The sequence below is a fragment of the Blennius ocellaris genome (assembly GCF_963422515.1).
Source record: "Blennius ocellaris genome assembly, chromosome: 8".
Taxonomy (NCBI): Eukaryota; Metazoa; Chordata; class Actinopteri; order Blenniiformes; family Blenniidae; genus Blennius; species Blennius ocellaris.
In genome coordinates this window covers 22,478,788-22,500,079 of record NC_137657.1, presented here as the reverse complement: position 1 = coordinate 22,500,079, position 21,292 = coordinate 22,478,788, and the positions used below count along the sequence as shown (strand labels likewise).

Genomic DNA, 21,292 nt, shown 5'->3' with positions numbered 1-21,292 from the left:
TTGAGGATTGCATTAAAGCCACGTCCTTTTATTCAGTAGTGAACCTCATGAGAAACATTTCAGCAACAGATCTGTGGTGACTGCCTCCATCTGCGATATCGCCTTCCGATTGGTTGATGGCTGGATCCTGTTAGTGGGTAGTTCTTGTTAGGCTTGAGTTCAATTCAGTCACCTTAAATGAAAATGAAGCTGCATAATACGTTTGAGAAAATGATCATCGAAAGCAGTTTGTAAAGCCAGATGATTAAAAATCAATGGAACACTTGCAGTTAGACCTGGAGCAGACCTCACCTTGTATTTTTGTTGGAAGGATGGCATTAGGACATATAAACCTGGATTATAGTACAAGTATAAATTACTACATAAAGATTATAGTGTAATGAACATACTGTATAAACTGTAAGAGCCCAGAACATAAAGGTTCATGTTATCAGCCCTACTACCAACACGCCGCCTTATCATAATGGCTCTGCTTTACGTCAAAAAATATGTTTTTCCTCAACAGAAGCACAAAGAAATCGTGCTGAAAACTTGCAGCTAAAGCATGGCAACCCTCTTACTAAAACAGCACCAACAGATTAATGTACAGTGTAGTAGTAAGGCACTGAGGAGCATTCAAATATGTCAAAAAGCTCATAAACCAGTTTGTGACCTACTATTCCTGTTTAATCTCCAGTTAGATGCAGTTTGTATCCAGACAATGCAAAACTGCATCATTAGAGTAATTTCTGTCGTGGCAAACGCTGAGATAACCGACTTCTTCCTCACCAGGGGACGCAGCCATAACTAGTTTGGCAACATGAAGTGGCAATGACTTTAGACTCAATGCTTAAAAAAAAAAAAAGTCATCACAATCCTATGAAAAATAATGCATATACAAAATCAAAACATATTTTGTGTAGCATTCTCTAAAAGATAGAAATTAAATGATTGAAAATCAAATGCATTTAGGGGAGAATTACTGAATAAATCATCGACTACTTGAATAACCACATAGTCCTCACGTGGGTGTTTATCAACCACTGAACTTTTCTGTAGACGCAAGAAAAATATCCAAAAGTGTTTCATAAAACAATATTGCTGGTAAAATGTGAGTGGCTGGTTGCAAATTCTAATTATTTGAACTAAAACGTATATTCAACAGACTGTTTGTGCCGCCTCTCGTATCTCTGGCGTCACTCCCAAAATAAAAAGTCCACGTCCCTTTGGTTTAGTGGCACAAGGTGACAACAATCAGTATCTCATTCATCTAAAACATAAAGTGTTGGACTGTTTTTCCAAACCTGCAGCCCTGCTTTGCGACCAGACTGATGAATGTTGTCACTGTCCCTTTAACTACAAATCCACCGTTGCAGCTGTGTGTAGTGGACAGTAAAGAGAGGAATGCACTTTGGCCATCGTCTGAAAACGTTGGTCACTTCTACAGCTCCTGAATTATAGTCTTTAGCTTTGGCTCTAGCTGTCCCACTTGTCTGCAACACGCATTCCTGGAATTAAATAAAATTCAAAAAAAATTAAAAAGGCCTGATAGATCATTGATGTTTGAAAGAAGCACAGTTGAAGGAGCTTTACCGAGGCTACCATTGCATAAATACAATGAAAAAACAAATCTATTTTAAAAATGGCTTATAGAAATATAAACTCTTAACATTAATTAAAAAAAAAAAAAAAACACATTGAAAAAGCTAAAAAAAATAATTTTACCAAAAGACAAATAATGCACGTTTATATTTGGTCAGTTCTATAAGAATCAAAGATCTGAGAAAAACATTTGTACCTGCAGAGTAACAACATATTTTCATACCAATACTGGGCAGCATTGAAAAGGCATATTCACTCACGAAACAAAAATATTCATTTCTGCAAAGGAAGCGTACAGAAAATTGAAATGTAACAGTTTTTAAACAAGCAGAACAAATATGACCTCGGAAAAGAAAAAGGGTCTCAATGGTTAAAGCCCTCCCTCTCTGACATCTCCCCCGATACAATAAGTGGGATAGTTCAGCCGACAATCCATTCAAAAATAATAATTAATCTCTGTGGTATAGAACAAGAGTAGCCCCGATTGGGCAAGCTTAGATAGCTGGGTCTGAAGGCACAGAGGTATCACCAATTGTTAAGCTGGTAACTAATCCAACATTAGAACAGCTGCCGTACCAAAGGGAAAAAAAAAAAAAAAAAACATGTATGTATAATCCAACTTCTTCTCTAACTCGCAATAATGGGGAAGAATTGATAGTCTTATGTTGTTCCCTTATGGCCCCCTTCTTCACAAATGCTGGAAATTATGCATGAAAAGATGGCAAGGAAATGATGAGGTGGGGGGAAAGAAAAAAACAAAACAAACAAAAAAAAAACAGCCCAAACAGCACAGGTGTTTGGACTTCAAACTTTCAGAAGAGGAATCAATTTTCAGCTGATCCTTTGTCAGTCCTGATGGACAGGAGAGAGATTCCACTTTGGCTCGTTCCTATTTTGGCCTGTTCAGGCATAGAACTCCTTGGTGGGCGCTTTCTGGTAGGCCGTCGAGGAAAGCTTGTTGTCTCCCAGGTCGTAGCTGCCCTCGTCCTTCTTCTTCATGCGGTAGGCGAGGAGGAGGAGGAGGAACACGGCGCAGAGGAAGCCCACCACGCCGCATGCGATCACAGCTGGACACAACGCAAAGGGAGAAGAAAGCACTCAGTTAAAAGGAGGCTTTCTTCACAACATTCACACGTACGCGTGTGTTTGTGTGTGCGTAAGCTTCATTAGCATGAAAACTCAGTAGAATCATTTGATACGAGTCGGTCCTTACCTGCCAGCACCTCTGTCCTCTCCCACAAGTTCTCGGAGGTCACTTGCTCGGGAGAATTTGGGTTGAGCAGTCGGCCACCTCTTCCAGCTTTGGTGTCGATTTCGTTATCCACCATTTTGATCAGGACATCTTCCTTGGTCGTGGCCACGTTAAACCGCTCCAGGCTGTTGTCCAGGTCGGGTTCTTCAGTCACACTGATGTCCACGCTGATTTCACCCCCGGTTGTTTTCTTGGGCGCCATGGTGGTGGAGGATTTGCGTGGTGGCAATGAATCGGCTGTTGGGTCGACATTTGGCACCTGGAAGAGTATTGACGGAGGAAATTTATTCTGCAGCTCAAATGACTTCCTGAGATGTAACGTGATCAGGAATAGGAAATACTTGCTATGAAAATACTAAATTTTCATAGGAAAATAGTGGGGAGGGGAATTGTTGAAGCTCCTTATTAAAATAGCTTGGTTGTTTCAAATATACCACTTCATGCGTTTCATGAAATGTACACTTTTTAATGAGTACTCAAAACACCACTGCTTGTGTCTCCTTGGACCCGAATCAATTGGATTTGCGAGTGTCGGTGACAGAAAGGGGATTATTTTACCTGCTTCTCCCCATCGCCGTTCCTGTCAGCAGATGTGGCCTCATCGCCCTTCACTGTGACCGAGGCCTCCTGGCCGGTGGCTGCTGTGGTCGGTGGGTTCTGAGCAGAACCTGCTGTTGGCTGTGGCTGAAGTGGTGAAGTGTTGGAGATGTTGAGGAACTTCCTGAGCAACTCCTCCTTATCTGGAATGTTGAAACCTGAGATGGAGGAAGCAATCACAGAATAGCACTTCAGAGCAATTTTCTTTTCAGCATAGGGCAATAACTGAATATGCGAGGACTACAAGGCTTATTTCTTTTTACGCTGCCACTATATTTTGGCTACTTCAACACAAACTATGTAGTTTATTTGGATAAACCAAAGGATAAAGCGTTAATTGAGTCGACTGAATTGTTTAAAATGGATAGGTTTATACAACAAAGCCGGGCAACTCTTCTCAGGCCATAAAAAAAACCCGTCATTCTTTGAAGACGTTTGGTTTTTATGAGACACAATGACGCGATGTTAAATTTAGACATTCATTAACCCCGCTGCTACAAATACAGGAACAATACAATCTGGAAGCTTAATGCAGACTGGAATTTACCAAACCACATCTTAGCCGTGTGTTGGGATGGTGCTGAACTTCAGCACGTTACTCAGTGTGGGCACACAGGTGACTCATTCCTCGTGAAGCCCGGTATCACTTAACATCTGCACCGGGCCAATAAAACATCACCTGGCTACCACGAGGACCTATCACCTCAGGACAAACATCTGAATCTTGGGAGTGCTTCTGTGCCTCCGGGATCGACTGCTCATACGTCTACATGCGTGACTGCATCCTGATGTCTAGTGTCTGATACTGGTGGTGACTATTTTCGCTGTGTAGGTTTCTATTTGATCAGAGAAATGAAGTAAACCTGTGAAGAAGTTTTGGGTAGAAATGTGTATTCGTAGAGGCAACCATCTCTTTACCATAGTCTCCTGATCCAGAGCCTGATCCATCGTCTTCACCGTCTTCGTCATCTATAGGAAGGCCCCCAGATGTGTGGCCTTCTATATACAGGTCGTCTGCTGTTGAGACAGACGTCTGTGAGGAGACGAGCTGCAGGGGGAAAAAAGAAAAGGCTTGATTGCTATGGGAAGCCGAGGAGAAATGCTCACAGGGACAAAAAAAAAGGAGCCGGGGGGGGAGGACACATAGATTCACACTTGCAAAAATTCCTTTCACTAATTGAAAACATGTGAATGTCTCCACAGAAACGGAGTAAGACAATACCTCTCGCAAGCACTGATGTATGCAGGCCAAGTATGCCTGAGTGCGTCTGCGAGCATGACCGCAGTGTGTACAGTAGATGGAAGCTGCTTTCTTGCTCATTTCATGTGCTGTGGCAGTAATTTGTGATCGCTCACAGAGGGAGATGGACGAGATCTAAGACTGTCTGAAAGGAGGTGGAGGAGGAGCAACTAGAAGATAGCAGCATCAAAGACAATAGATACAACAGACAAGTGGACACACACATAGAAAGAGACGGTTTTGTAAGACTGAATGCAGCTTGGGAAGAAGAAGAAAAAAGAAAAGAAAAAAAAAAAACTCCCTTCAAACACCAAACCCACACAAAGGAGTGCAACGCCGACCACAGACTCTTTACCCAAGGCCTCATCACACAAAAGGCAATTTAACAAATGACCCAAAATAGAAAACACACAGATCAAAGAGGGAAAAACCGATAATGACTCGGAGGCTCTGGAAAAAGAGGAAGAAAAAGGCTCAAACATGTGTCGCCGTTAAAGATAGACGCACACATACACACAGACGTGGATGAATATGGCCCATTGAGAACTGAAGTATGTCTGGTATGTATACTATGCTTCCACTAACACAGGTGCTGAAAGGGGGAGAAAGGAGGGACACGAGAGAAAAGAAAAAGACGGGGATAGTTTTTATGCTCTTCATACAACAGGTGGTGGAGACAAATTAGATGTGTGACGAAGAAGGTGCGTTGTGTTGGTTTTAAGCAAAGCCTTCGGTATTGAAATATCAAAGCAATAGCTCGAAGATGTAAAGTTTTGTTCAGCATTATATCATAAGCAAAAAATGAAGATCACGACAACTAACATTTCAAAGCTGATGGGAGTGTTTTTATAAACGACACTGATATAAACAGGAGCTGCGTTCCCAGGATGACTTATGTCAATACTCGCCACCGCAATATTCAAAACCGCTGTGGGTGAAGTATCACAGTGATGTGGTGTAACAGACAGAGGGAAACAATCCCATGTATCGTTTACATGTGTGCTGATTGGATTATAAACAGAGTCACACCACCTCTTCTGACCTGATCGGGATTTCACAAAGAGCAAACCTATGTGACTGCATCTGTATTTATTTTTCACACAAAAAACACTGAGACATTCTACCTTCTTCCATTCTGAAGTGAGAATGAAATAGTAAAGTTCTAAAAAGCAACAACAACAAGAATAAAAACAGCCCTAGTGTGACAATTCTAACGTCTTCACACTGAGTGAAAACAGGCCGATTGGAAAAATGATTAAACACAAGCTTTTATAAGACAGCAGAGTCTCATAAGAAGACCCAATAAGAGAGCACACAAGACATTGTTGGCGTCTTCAGACAAGGATTACAAAAGCAGATGCGCTGCCTGTCAAAACAAAGACACACACGCACACACACACACACAACGTGAGTGACCGTCAAGTGACTCTTATGTCTTTAAATTTAGAATTGGAGCAGATGACCACTCAGATTTTTGCTTTGTTGTGTCGGAGGACCGACAGGTCTGACGTCTCACGGGTGACATGTCGTCAGGTGTGGGAGAGCAGTTTCCAACAGTTAAAGAAAGCAGTTGAGGCGGGGTGGACTCTCGTGACCGTATTTCAGTCCATAATGTCATCGCTAGAACGTTTGAAGCCTCATTCCTCAGAGCTAAATCAACACAACTCTCACTTTCCTGGTACCCCTCTCTTGGGAAAGAGATGTTTTGTTGATGCGTTACTGGAAGACGTGACTCAGAGGTTACACACATCTGGAGGACATACCATACGTACACATGTATAACGATCAGGTGTGCTTTTCTCATAGTGAAAGCGTTTTAATGGACACAGATGTATCGCGGCGGTATGGAGATAAACGCTGGAGATGGGGTGCGAGTCTGTGTAGCGTTAAAATCTGCCAGTCAACGAATCCATACGTGTCGTTTCAACGAGGCCGACACCGATGCGTTTCGACTACAAGCTGGAAGTCCACAAGGGAACAGTCAGTTCTGTTTGGGGGGGTTTGTTGTGTAACAACCAAAAGCACACAGCAGTCTTGTCATCGTCAGCTCCAGCTCAGCGCTGCGTTGCACAGGGTACATGTTTGATCAAGGCTCCCTGTCATAAAATGCTTCACCCCCCCCTCAACAGCAAAGCATATGTTTGGCTGTTTGAACGCTGCTGTACTTTAGAAAAGTGAAACTATATGACACTCTGGGTCGGGATGGGGTTCAGTAAGACTGGATGTCTAGAAACATATGGTACAAACTAGTAGAAAGTGACACAATCGGTACTTTTTTTCTCAGATGTGGATGATGTAAGGACGTGATTAAGTGCGGTCGCAGTAACTTGAAACTTCTGGTCCCAAACTAGAAAACAAATCCATCCTATTCAGCGAACGACAGTGTGTTTTGGTACTCGTGTAGATTTCAAAGGAAAGACTAATATACCTCGCTGACTTTTGAGTTTGTAGACTCTTAAGTAAATAAATGTGAGGAACCCTTGCCGGCTGGCATTTAATACTGTGCTCAGCATATTTTCCAGAATAATACTTACTTACAAACTCTCAGCAAGAAAGTACCATTATATCAGGGTTTTTTTTTTACGATATTGTTAAGTCTTGTTTTCATTCGGTCTCCATGTAGATGGAGTAACGTCACTCAGACGCAACAACAAAGTCATTAATAATAGTACTGCGAGGAGTTGTCACCCTCTTCCTCCTACGACTGAATGGAAAACTGTGTGTATCCCACGTAGATGCATGCCTGCCTGGACAAGCCCGATGGGACTCAATGTGAGTCATCCATCCAGAAAATGACAACTACCGGCTCACAAACTGTCACGGGGCAGAGAGCCTGTTTCGACATTTCGTCTCCCAGAGGTGAGCAACATCACTGACTGACTAACCAGTAATTCATCAGGTACATTCGGGGAAAGACGGTTGGAATAAAAGTAGCACGCCCAGCAATTAGGACAATAATCTGTGTATCAGTGGCACTAAAGTAATGATGAATTGAAGCATACAGAAACACAATGACACAAGCAGAACCGTTTTTGTTTTTTTTAATGAGGGATCACACCTGATTAGATGTCGCCTTGGTTAAACATTAAATTACAAATGCTATTTATTTTGGCCATATCCATCCAGTGTTGTGGTTCAACTCTGCCTCACACAATATACAAAGCATAAATCTCAAACATTTTTGGAGAGGTGCTGAGATTCCCTGACTTTCATTTGGGATGTTTTTTTTTTTTTTACAGTCAATAAATCATGCAACCAGATTTTTTTTTCTCTCCTTCAAGCATGTGACAAAGAACAGAGCCTGTCATTTCCAGGTGTTTTCCAGCCCTACAATAAACACACACATTGAAAGAAGAAGGGGGGAGACAACGACCAAAATGATCTGGTTTTGTTTAAGAGGCAGACTTGTCAGGTCTCGCTGGAAGATTTCAGGTTTCCAAACCCTTTCTCTATTTAATGACAAGTTGATAGTTTGTGATGTTCCGTTTGTTTAGACAAACATTGGCATCTTGTGTGTGTGGATCGGACGTTCAACCCACGTTTTGTTTTTTTTTGTTTGTTTTCTTTAAGTTTAACAGCTGTGAACTAGTGGTTGGGCAGGCTTTGGCCCTGTGTGAACTTGACTCCAACTGGGAGCCTCCTAAACTTGGCTTGAATGCAGTTCCGTGTTAGATATCACTTTAATTCCACACGAGCGGCTTTATCCCCTATGTAAATAAATAACTGCTTCACAGAAGATACACTTTCTTTATGCTGAAAACAAAGAGCTTTTTCATGTTAATCACCTTCATCTCAGGTCCAATTCCCTCAAAAAAAAAAAAAAGAGAGAGATAGAGGTACATCAATTATAATGACTACTTTACTTGTGTAAGCCACTATAGAATTAATTAGACGGTATTGTTTTATTGAACCGTCAACTGAAACAAATGAAACGTTTCAGAGGTCAGGCTCCTCCACACGTCTCAATAACGGTTCTAACGCGAGGAAAAAGAGACACAAGAGTCCACGATGTCGACTAAAGTTGTAAATTAGCACAACGAACTGGTTAAAATGCGACACAAACGTGTCAATGAAAGATTTAAAGCCACTTACTTTTTCAGTGAGAAGCCCAGTCGACAGCACGACGAGAAACAACCACAGATTCGTCATCTTAACTTCCAGGGAGAGACAAATAATCTATTTATATATATATATTTCTAATATGCTCGGAAAAACAGGCGTTTCACTGAGTTCTCAAAGTGTACCAGCTGAAGGTATTTTCTCCGGTGTGGCCTGGCTCGGTGTGGGCCGCTCTCTTTGTTAAATCTCAGGTCCTTCTCGCTCGCCGCCAGGTCTCGCAGTGCGGAGGAGCCGGAGTGAAAAGTTGTTTGGACTCTGCGTGCAGCGTGGCTCCGCGGTGACGTCAGCACGGCGTGACGTCCAAGCGCACGGAGGTGGTCAACTCCGTGGGCCGTTTCTCCTCACGTAAGAGGATAAGCGGTACATATATGGACTAAAACAAAACACCACGGAGGGATTTACCTGATGATTGCAAATATTGATGTCTTTTTTTTTTTTTTTTGTGGTGACTATTATAAAAGTTCCAACTGGAAAAAGAGACAACTGCAGATGTTTTCAGAGGGTCAAGAAGACCATTGTTCATCCTGAACAGATTTACCTTCTCTACACTATGAACTGGGTTGAAAAAAAAACCCCATATACTTTAATGCCTGGGATGGGAATTTGTGTCAAAAAATAAATACCGAAAACACTTAAAATCCAATGAAATTCCTGTAATATTTTATTAGTCCGTCAATCAGTTATGCAGATGTCTCCCTCTAGTGTCAAACAGCAGTCATGACACCACAGCGAAGAGCTGTCGTGATTAATCCATGTACTTTGCAATTACGTCAAACCAACTTAAAAGGCCACAGCTACTATTTTCATATATGTACTCATCTAGGAGAACACATTTTCATATTTGTCAGGTCCTTATCAAAAGTATTTATAAGTTCTATATCTGAAACTTTTGAACACCCCCACACACACACAAACATATTTTTCCTATATTAGAATGTTGCACTGTAACTTTAGTAATAATTGACTGCAACTGGTGCCAGACATGAAACGAACCAACATGACAGCACATTTACATTTAATTGAGGTTTTTATTGTCAAGTAACAGGAAATGAGTTTTATGAGCCTGAAATACAATAAGGAAAATATAAAACCATGTACATTAAGGCAGTGGATTGTTGCATCTTATTTTGCTTGTGACCTTTCAAAACGAAGCTCACCATGTATTGGATGCACCTTATTTGAATTGTCCAGCTCATCTGATGAGGCCAAATCCCATAGTAAAATTAAACAAACAGAAACAGCTAAATATTATTAGAAAAATAGTCTTTTGGCAAAGACTTGGAAAAAAAACCATAAATACTGTTTGCATTAGGCTGAGTAAGAAGAAAAGCCTCTTATTGTCTGCTTCAATTTGCAATTCAGTTTTGAAGTTATACTGCAAGCACTGTGTGCAGATGTTGAATATCTGCAGATTTAGTACCAGTAAGTTTCATTGGTACTGCTCAAAAATGCTTCCTGTCATCTTTTAATTGCGTTGACAACTGCAATAGATGTTACTGTCTAACATTTCAATTTTACAAGACCTCATAGACTACCTGATGTTACAGTGCTGAAAGCTTTCCCTTACATTTGCATATTTCTGGTTTAGCAAAAGAGGAATTGCTACACACGTACTGAACATCAGTAAAGAGAAAATCAGTTTTCATAAACTTTAACATTAATAAGCTTCACATTAATTTAAATAATAGCATTTTATCTTTCAAACCTTCTTCAGCCAAAGTACAACCACATGCAGGGTGTGCTATATAATTGGGACTGTTTTCATTCCAGTGCCTCTGCCATAAACCAGCGACGACGGATTCCCTCTCATCCGATCCACATAGGGGAGGATGTGATGCGATGAGATAAGAAGACATCTAATCGAGGCGTGTTTAAAAAATAAAATTCCAAGCCTTCACAGTGAGTTCAATAGGAGCAGCCCGCTCAGACAATGGTCTTCAACGGTCTGTGGCAGTTTCACAAAGCGGAGGTAGTCTTCATCGGGTTCCTTTCATATTCCTCTTCCAGACTGGAGGGATCTGTAATGTAGACAGAAGAAATGATCTGTAAGCCCTTTGAAACTTTTCAAATGACCAAATCAAATGCTATCCATTCATCAGCAGTAGTGTAAAAGGAACAAGTTAAAAAAATAAAAATAAAAAAATAGATGTGGGTGTGTGTTTGTCTTACAAGCGGGGGTACTGAAGGCTCAAGATGACGTCCTAGGAAGGACAACAAGCGCCTCCATATGAGCCCGCTGCCCAAGAACATGAAACCCGTGACCAGCCAGAAAGCCCGGGGATCCTGGTGATACAGGTGGAAGTTACAATCAGTCAAACGTTATACTGTACATGTCAAAAAAAAAAAAATGAAGATTTGATGACGATCAAACAACAAGTTGTCTCACATCCTCAAAAGCTGTTGTCAAATTCATTCCAAAAGCCACTCCGATGAGGCCGAATAAGGAAAGGGAGAAGGTTCCCATGGTCAGCTGCAGGTTCAGTCGCATCATCACGTTACGATGGCTACGACAAAGCAGATGTTGGACAAGTCGTCATTATTCAATTATAATAGTTTAATGTTTTATGAGAATCAAAGAAAAAAAGCCAGATGCATTCTTGAAGAATAAGATGATGCATACTGAAAGCAATCCTACAGAAACATGAACTGCTTTTATTGAGTGTACAAGATAAAAGGTGCATAAAATAAAATAAAGCAAAAAACTATGTACAAACCTGTCCAGGTTGATAAAGATGACATTCTCGGAGTCATCTATCAGTTCTTTCAGTTCTCGGGCCTTGTTTCCCATCTCCTCAGCCTGCAACCCCAGAAATTCAGTCGCCAACATCAACACAGTTTAACACATGGACCGCAGACGGCGCTCAAAGCAGTTCAGTGTTCATAAACAGGGCAGCAGGAATGTAAAGAGTCTCGTACTGTCATAGAGAAGCAACAACGTCTGGGTTCAGTTCTGGGTGGGGGCATTTCGGTTTGCCTTCATGAGGTTTTTCTGGCTAAATTTCCTCTCACAAGCCGCAGACTGTTTGGTTAATCGGGGAACCAAAATGATCCATAGGTGTGTGAGTGCATGTGTGATGGCTTTTCCCTCTAGTTGGGCTCTGCGACAGCCTGGGAGCTGGTCCCAGACCTTCCCTGTGTTTTTATGCAGTGTCAGCTGGAACTAGTCACAACTTCCTGTTTAAATGTAGGAGATGAAGGAAAGACGTTAAATAAACACACCCGGAGTGGAGGGTCATCGTCACCACAACTGAATCACATACACAAAGGTCCCAGCTGCAACTGAGCTTTAGTGAGGACAGTCTTTGTCCACAAATGTACCAATATATCAATTTATTTTTATTTCTCATACCATTGTCTCTCTTTAACTTTATTTTATTTTATTTTTTTAATATTACCTTTTGAATAACCTTTAGTTCAGTGTTTGACATCACTGTTAGTATATACAATTAGTCCTATTTTATGTCAAGCACTATTAAAGTGTTGTATACAGTTGCAAAACAAAGTATGTGAACCCTTTAGGATTACTTGGACTTCTGCATATATTGGTCATGAAATGTGTTTTGATCTTCATCCAAGTTACAATAGACAAAATCTGCTTGAACGAATACAGCATCAAATATTCGCAGTGCAGCACGGATATAGTGTCTGGTGTGAATTGCTCTCTTGAGGTCGCGCCACAATCGAGTTAAGGGTCAAGACTCTGACTGAGCCAGTCTCGAAAGCACATTTTCTTCTGCTGAAGCCATTCTTCTGTTGTTGAGTTACTTCTACGCTTGGGGTCGTTTAACCAGACTGTGTATTTCTATTGTTGTGACTTAGACGTAGAGCAGAACACATTTTGTGACCAATTTATGAAGAAATGTAAGTGATCCCAAATTCTCTTGCAACTGTAAATTAAGATTATCATTACCAGTATTACTGTGCATGCATCTTTTCCCCCATGAGCTTCATGCAATAGTTTCAGTTGTCACTGCTTTCATTTAATATGAAAAACTAGAAATTAGTAGTAAAAACTACCTGCATATAGTAATTCTCCAATAGCAGTTCCATCTCCTCAGCCTGGTCAATTCCCAAACTGCTCTCCTCACTGGGAAAGGAAAAGCACGGTCATTAAAAATGAATCAAAATACAAACAACATTTTAAGTCACTAACACTAACATTATAATGACAATAATACATTTTATTTGTATAGCGCTTAAGAAACTCAAGACACTTTACATTGTAAAATCAACGAGCATAAAAAGGAGATACATCATAAAAACAGTCCTATTAACTGCAAAATTATAAAAGAAGTAGATCTGTGCTCAGTAATAAAAGCAGTTCTGAACAGGTGAGTTTTGATGAGGGATTTGAAGGTGCTCAGTCATGAATGTGTGGGGGCAGATATGGAGAAGGTTCCATCACCCCAGGTCCAGAAGTAATATTATGGTTTATTATTTCTTTTAAATTATTAAATTAATGGGGAGAATTATGTGAAGCCGCCAGGCAGTGAATGTCAAAATGAGAACAATCTGAAAATACTGCAGTTGGCATCCATGAAGTTGCATTACCACCTTCTGCTGGTTCTAGCTAGTCTATACTATTCCCAGCGCTCTTATTGTTGTGAACCGCTCCTCTACAATTATATAACAACAATAGAAGTCACAAAACTGCATAAAAAAAAATATTGTTTGATACCAGGAATAAAAGAAACAAAAAAGCCCCGACTTCATCCAAAGTCCAGTGAAGGTATGTATGAGTCTAAATATGAACATTAATATTTACAGATATGTTTGTGTCTTAAAAAAGAGAAAGAAAATCATTTTAAAGGCTGAGGTTGTGTCTTAGAGATAAATGATTAAGTAAATTACTCCAGTAACCCTGAACACTTAAAATTGAAAACACACTGACTTCATGAGGTTGAGCAAAGTCAGGTTGTTTGTTATCTCATTCTGCAAACACACACTTTACAACACACTGTAAAGGACAGCTGCTATATGTGCGTGTGTGTGTGTATGCATGCGTGTAAAGAACCTACAAAACCCGTGGGTCTGTCCACTTTGTGAGACAAAGCTCTTCAATGATCTCATCTTCATCCAAAATCTTCAACAAAGAGTCCTTAAACACTTTGACGTCAGTTTCCAACTCTGATAAACTGTAAGAGACACGAAAAAGAAGAACACACCAAATTATGGGGTTAAACAAGACAAAATTAAGGCACTGTCTGCAATCCTATGCTTGATTGTGTTCAACCTCATTTGATTTGCGTATCGACAGACTGCATCACATCACAGTGTGCTCTACCTCTTGCTGTTCTGCAGCAGTATATGCAGTTTACTTCTGTCAGCGGAAAGGATTTTGGGATCCACGAGGGACTCCAGAGTGTCCAATATTACTGGCTCAGCGTCATTCAGCCGGACTTGTAGAGTGTTGACCTGTTGGCAATAGAAGCACGGTTCACGATGTGCTGAAACGGAGGCGACCGCGTTTTCTCTCGGTGTTGCCTCACCTTGTGCTGCAGGATGGCCTCCAGTGCTCGGAACTCAAATGGCAGAGAGTTGGACTGCGATGCCAGCTGAGGAGCGAGCTCCAGCACCAACCAGCGCTCTAATCCCAGACCCCTGAAGTCCAGCACCATGAGGGACTGAGGGGTCAAGATGGCTTTTAAAGACTGGAGAGGAATAAAAGGACAACACAGGGTCAAGAGGGGACACGACAAGAAAAACGCTCAAACATGTACTCTGATCCCAAAATGTGTAAATATTTGCAGTGAGTGACACTGATCAATGAACGTTGCTTAATTTCATCCAAATGCACACTTGTCCTTGTTTTTTATAGCAGTTAACGCCAATCAGGTATTAGCGGTCAGATTGCTGATTTGTAGCTGACGGAGCGCTTTCGGATCATCATTGTGCAAAACGGCACTTGAACGAAACAGCTACAGCAAAGACAGTTTTCAGTATTTCGGGTAAGGCGTCAGACTGCAGGATGGCTGTGAATCTGCATCTCTCCCTGCTGCTGCTGCTGCTGCTGCTCCACCTGGGGGTGGCTCAGGAACATCGATGTCAGCAGGCCTACTTCAGCTGTGACAAGTGCATCGAGAGTGGCCCCGAGTGCGCTTGGTGCAACTCCCCGAATGCGAAAGTTCGCTGTCACACACTGGAGGAGCTGCAGAAAGCTGGCTGCACCGACGTGTATAACCCTCAGCCGTCTATAGAGATTCTCAGGAATGAGTCCAGGTAAGCGTCATGGTTTCAGGAGAGGACGGCCTCACAGGTTTGTCTTAAATCTAAATATATAGAATTTCATACATTTGACATAGAACCACAAGTGTGGATTTTGTGTTGCATCGCTTGCAACTAAATCAGTTTCCACACATTAATGAATCCATGACGAGGCTATGCTGCATTCAAAGTCTAGTGTCACACTTCAGTAATGTTTTAAAACTTCTGACTGAAACTGTGACTGCATCCTGTGAAAGTCCTTCACATTTTATCAATAAACTTCCTTCAAATAATCTCAAATGGATCCAGGACCAGGAGAGAAAAATCCAAAGTTGTGTGGCAGGAATGAATCCTCAAATCCAAAAAGATCATTTACACGGCCACGCAGTCCAAACAGCTGAAGCCGAATAATTTTGCTTCAGCACCAGAAAAACTGAGGACAAGCTGATGTTTCACATTGGTAAACTGTTATATTGTTAAATATTTAATTTAATTACTTCTTCAAAGTAACATGCCCAATGCATAAAAATATAAGTGTACGATTGACTAAATATATTTTCACAAAGCCTAAATTATTGATATTAAAATAATTGAAGGAGTTTCAACAATACACTGTTTTATTCCAATAACAATGAAGATAATTAATCAAAATGCATCCAAACCCCAATCCTCTATTTGCAGCTTATAATTGCAGCAAACGAAAGAAGTGACTTTTATATAGAAAATCTGCAGAAAGAGCTGAAATAATATCTACTGCAGTGTTTCTGTTCAGAATAACTTTGGACAGAAGTCTTCAAAGTCTCACCATCACTTCAATTTGCTAATGCTACGTCTCATCGTTTTATCTTCACCACACTTAGTTAAACTGTGCAATCCCCAATGAATGAAGTGAAAAACAGAAGTTTATCATAAGTTTTACGCAACCTGCAAACCAAGCTGGGCCTGATGTTTGACACCCTCAATCTAACTGAATGGCAACTGATCTGTTGGACACATATTCCTTTGGTTTTATTGTAGGAAACAGGCTGACGATCCAGTGACACACTGTGGCTTGAGTATAAACCTTCCGCCTGGTTCCTTCATTACGTTTCCAGACCAGTACAGGACAAAATTGCATTCCTGCAGCCCCAAGAGGTCTCCATCCATCTGAGGCCCGGGAGGAACCAGACCATTCAGCTGAATGTCTTCATGCCAGCAGGCGACCGACCCACATATGTGACTTTCAAATACTACAACATCCCACCAGGACTGAACTTGGCACTCAACAGAAACCTAGTAGAAAACTCCGGGCTCATAGAGGTACAAAAACATGTCTGACATGGTGTTCAGAACACCAGAATGAAGCAGAGATCATCTTTCTCATTTCTGATCGGAACGCTGGTATTAGCATAGTTTGTCTTTTGCTGTAGGTTTCAGTAGACGCTGTCCAGTGTCCCAGCAGGAACCAAAACATGACTGGACCCTGGTTTGTCTATGTTGAATCCACAAACCACCAACACCTTCTAACTCCACCAAGAGTGAAGATAGAAATACACCTGGAGTGTAAGCCCACAATGCCAGGAGAGGAAAGAATTGCCTTCAGTGTGATGCCAGTTGGGTAGAAATAAGATAAAAATGTGCTTCCACAGGTCATTGTGGCTGCTCACTGAACCGTGAGGACAAAAGTGCAGCCTGCAGCAGCAGAGGGGCTCTTGTATGTGGCCACTGTGAGTGCGACCGGCCCTACGCTGGAGAAAGCTGCCAGACGGAGGAACGTCGGGAAGATCCCCCCGTTGTTCGAGGCGACGACTCCTGTCGGCCAAACCCGGACGCGCCGCCGTGCAGTGGCAGGGGGACGTGTGTGCAGGGCGTCTGTGCATGCGTCAGACGAATACACCCACATCACATCAGCGGGCAATACTGCGAGTGCAACAACTTCGATTGTCCGTACTACTACAAGAAGTAAGATGCTCCCTTTTAATTGTACTTGATGCTGGAAAAACACCTGAAATACCGATACGTTTTACAATCCCAACAGAATATGTGGAGGCAAAGGGAGGTGCGAGTGCGGCCGGTGCATCTGTGATGCGGGCTGGACCGACGAAGACTGCCTTTGCTCCACAGATATCACTCCCTGTTTGGCGAGAAACAACCAGGTGTGTAACGGCAAAGGCACCTGTTTGTGTGGCGTCTGTGTTTGTAACGACTCAAATTACTTTGGTCCCACCTGCGAAACTTGCCCGAGGTGTCCAAACATCTGTGTGGAGTACAGCGCGTGTGTGGAGTGTCGTGCATATGGGACGGGAGAGATGGCCAGCAGGTGAGATATTTGTTTCGTTACACGTGCTTTGTAGTGCTCAAAAAGTGCTGCAGACCAGACTTTAATTGTCATATTGGTTCTACAACACAAAGAGAAATGGCAGTCCCTATGAGGACTAGGGAATAGAGAAATAGAGCTTGTTTAAGCTCGGGGTTAGGGTCAGCAGGAAGAGAATGAAAATCAATGTATTGTCCTGATAAAGTGTGTGTGTGTGTGTATATATATATATATATATATATATATATATATATATATATATATGACTCAGTGTATTCATCTAAATTAAATAACATAGTACTGAGTGAAAGAATCGAAAAACAAAAGGCAAATTCAGATTTGAAGTTGTGTTATGTTGAATTTTGTCAGGAAAAACCCGTGAAGAACAAAAATAAATAAATCCTAACCCATGGTAAACAATTCTCTTTATAACACATTGTGGTATCACTTTCTCTAAAGACTAATGTCACAATGTCACATGACTATTGTTGATTTATTTTCTCTCTTTACAAGTTAAACTTTCACCTGCCATCCTCAGCCTGTCTGTGCTTTTGCCTTCCTCTGCAGGTGTGACAAAGAGTGTAGCTACTTCTCCATGACGATGGTGGACACCAAAGATCACCTGCCCAATACGGCTGACGCCACCACATTCTGCAAGCTCCGCATGTCGGACGATTGCTTCTTCTACTTCAGCATCCGATGGACGAGGTTCGAGAAGAGCGTCACTGCGGTCCGGGCTAGAGAATGCCCCACTCCGTGGACCATTTTTTAACACTGGTTCACATCTCAGCCGCGGCCTTTCTGTGTAGAATCTGCATGTTCTCCCCGTGTGTGTCTGTTTCATCCGAGAACTCCAATTTGATCCCGCAAAAAGATGCGCCCTGAGCAAGAAACTTCACCCCTCACCAGCTCCCCCTGAGCACTGCGCCATGTGGCAGCCTACCAATGGGTCAATTCGGGAAAGAAATTTCCCCAAGAGGATTAATAAAGAATTCTTCTTCAAACTGGAGAGATCTTTTTCTGAGTTTCTACACAACTGTTGACTCGGAATAATCCCGAAATAGGAATTAATGTGATTTCATGAATAAATCCACTTGCAAGCACGTTTAAAATGAAATAAAAAGTGAGCGCTGCTCCTGTGAGAGAGGCCGGGGGACGTACCGCCATTCGTATGATGATGCAGTTGTTCCTGGCGGTGAGGCTGTTACTGTGCTGGAAGCGAAGGTCTCTGGCCTGAAGACTGAGCTCCTGACAAAGCTCTGTCTTCTTCTTTTCTATTTCACAAAAGAAACACATTTAGAAAAGAAAAAAAAAAGGAAACGTGTACCACATTTATTTTAATAACACTAACCAAATGTTGTCACGTTGCCGTCTTGGTCGAACTTCATCTGGGAAATGAATACAACATGAAAATGTTCAGTTCCACTGACAAAAAGCAGCTGCGTTAACAAACAATTAGCTAAATATTCAGTGACTGGCAGTGAACTGAAGATTAAGGTTAAACCCATCTCTTGAACATTCAATAAGTAGCGTGTCTTACCACCACGAAAGCTGGAGGCACACTGGAAAGAGACGTGTCTGTCACTCTTCTGCGAACAAAGGACACTGTTCAAAGACAGGATAGAGTGTAAATGCACATGTAGCCGGATTTCAATGACTTGAGTCTTGAGTAAAGCTTCTGTAGTCACTTTACGTCTTTTTTTTTTTTTTTTAAACAAGTGTGCGGTCATTTTTGTCATCATTTTGTTAAATTCCAAAAAGGAGACATGGAAATGTGAAGCGATTCCATTGTAAATATTAGGATACTGGTTTATTTTTGTTTTGTCCTCCTGCTCATATCTGTAGCTATTTTCAGACACTTTATGCACAATTTGAGTCTCTCGTGGGTATCTAGTATCATTTTATTTTCTCCGTCGATCGTTTGTGTCTCTTTGTTATGTTGCTTGTCCCATAAATTGTTGTCCGTGAGCTCATTTTAACTTTCTTTTGTCATAATTCATAACTTTTTGTACTTGTTTGTGTCTTTGTGATTATTTATCATTGGTATAATTTGTATTGGATCAAAGTCGATTGCATTGAAATCCACTTGTTTTTGTTTCTTTGAGCTCTGTGGAATCACTTTCTTATTCAGTGGTTATTCAAGACTTTTATACAATATGCAACAGATTGAACAATGTGTACACATCCCCTAAAAATAGTACTTAAACATGCCTTAGTTGTTTGAACTCTTTGCATGAGACCTAAATTTCAATTCCAATCTTTATTACAAAGCTTTTAAAAACCTAATCAGGCTGATGCTAGTCTTTACTGATGAATGCATGACATGAACCAACATGTTTGGACGTTAGAGAGCTGCAACTAATCTCTGGATGGAGCAGACCAGGGGAAGGTGGAATCAATAGATGTAGAGTCTGACCTCTGCAGTGTGTGTGATGTTAGTTGTGTGTGTGATCTCTGTCTCTTAGTCTTACCAGGCCATGCAGATCCTCCCTGCAGCAGATTCCTCCGAGATCTGCTTCTTAAACAGTCTGAAACAACATCACTATGGCTCCTGCTCAATAGTCCCACTTTAACATTCCCACCTGGGCACTTTGGGGTGCAGAGGGTCGCAGGTGTGCCCCAACGTACAAGGGTTCGAGTCCCGCCAAGTCTGAAGGGAACAGGACGAACAGAACCGACAAGGCGCTTTGGGAAGGAGTCTCTTAGGAAGGGCGCCCTGGTGCAGTTCACGACGCCGGTCAGCAGCAGCCTGATGTCCGCCGCAGCACCGCCCAGAGGCTTCACACACGCTGCCATGACGGTGCGGAGCAGAGAACAGGTCAGCAAACATACAGCGGCAGGAGATGGAGAGGAGGCGCAGCCTCCATGACCGAAGAGAGTTCAGTGTACAAACTCCAACACTTCCCATGATATTCCTCTCTGGCAGCCTCAGAGTTGTCGTGTTTGTCCGTGAGCCCCGCAGACACATCAAGAAGTCACCTTGCTTTGGATAAATAAAACAATGTGCGTCTTGCAGGTGCTGCTTCAGTTTCTCCAAGTTTCCTCCAAGTTACAGAGCACCTCCGCGACGCTAACAGTGTCAGCTCACACAACGTGTTGCTCTAATTGTTAATATTAACAACGACACCACCAGTAAGATCCGGTTACCTGGGACTGACCACACACAGCCCTGTATTAACCCCTATGAACTCTGTCACAACCCCCAGGAACTCTGTAATAGCCCCCCCGGAACACCGGGGTTAGCAGCTAGCAGGCAGACGCAGGAGGACGGAGGCAAGAGCACCGTGCTGGACCACAATGCACCGCGGCCCGCCAGAGACTCAAAGCTCAAGATGATTCAGTCCAACTGCAGATTTGACCTATAATTGTATACTTCCAAAGCAGAGACAATCTACAAACAGGCCAAATTTAACATTAATTAACCACACCAAATAAAGAAAGAAGAAAATATAATGTAAATGGATATTTAAAATACATAGCAATTTCATCATATGAATTAATTAGTCCAAAGTTCGAGCAAATACTCGAAACTCACGAAGTGAGCAATAATTCATTGATTCGACTGACAAAATTATTTCTGCATCTGATTTTTCAAAGGTGCATTCACAATCTAAAGTGTGTTCAATTGACAATTTCTATTGATTGAAAGATGACAGAAAGAAAGATAACCAAAGCTGTGAATAAAAACAAAACAAAGGTTGAGTTATTGAATTGAGAAAACCTATTATTCATACCCCCTTGTAATAAAAAAACACTTTTTAAAATAATCATTTTTATGAAAGAAAGACATCCATTATTATTATTATTATTATTATTATTAATATTTTTGTTGCATTATTAATTATTGTTATTATTAATAATAATAGTAATAATAATAATAATAATAATAATAATAATAATAATAATAATAATAATAATAATAATAATAATAATAATAATTTTAATTTTAATTTTAATTTTAATTTTAATTTTAATTATTAATATTATTCCTCTCAATTATTTC

General features: G+C 41.3%; 2 protein-coding genes across 4 annotated transcripts; both read right to left on the bottom strand.

Moving 5' to 3' along the window:
• On the bottom strand, positions 1-8,996 carry LOC308133096 (uncharacterized protein). Its single transcript, XM_080500374.1, has 5 exons — positions 8,763-8,996; positions 4,349-4,478; positions 3,392-3,588; positions 2,795-3,092; positions 1-2,648 (listed from the first exon to the last, which is right to left on the bottom strand). Exons 1-5 carry the CDS (start codon positions 8,817-8,819, stop codon positions 2,485-2,487), a joined length of 846 nt encoding a protein of 281 aa, XP_080356500.1. The 5' UTR covers positions 8,820-8,996; the 3' UTR covers positions 1-2,484.
• An 894-nt stretch (positions 8,997-9,890) lies between these two features.
• mrs2 (magnesium transporter MRS2) lies at positions 9,891-20,463 on the bottom strand. Of its 3 annotated transcripts, none has more exons than XM_080500419.1 (12): positions 19,761-20,463; positions 18,830-18,894; positions 18,641-18,677; positions 18,451-18,563; positions 14,279-14,440; positions 14,074-14,204; positions 13,808-13,924; positions 12,807-12,876; positions 11,504-11,586; positions 11,176-11,293; positions 10,959-11,072; positions 9,891-10,807 (listed from the first exon to the last, which is right to left on the bottom strand). In XM_080500419.1, exons 1-12 carry the CDS (start codon positions 20,083-20,085, stop codon positions 10,766-10,768), a joined length of 1,377 nt encoding a protein of 458 aa, XP_080356545.1. In that variant the 5' UTR covers positions 20,086-20,463; the 3' UTR covers positions 9,891-10,765. The 3 variants fall into 3 exon arrangements, with proteins under 3 accessions (XP_080356545.1, XP_080356546.1, XP_080356547.1); XM_080500420.1 differs by having other exon boundaries at positions 19,872-20,463; XM_080500421.1 differs by having other exon boundaries at positions 18,830-18,878; positions 19,761-19,834.
• Between the last annotated feature and the right edge of the window lie 829 nt (positions 20,464-21,292).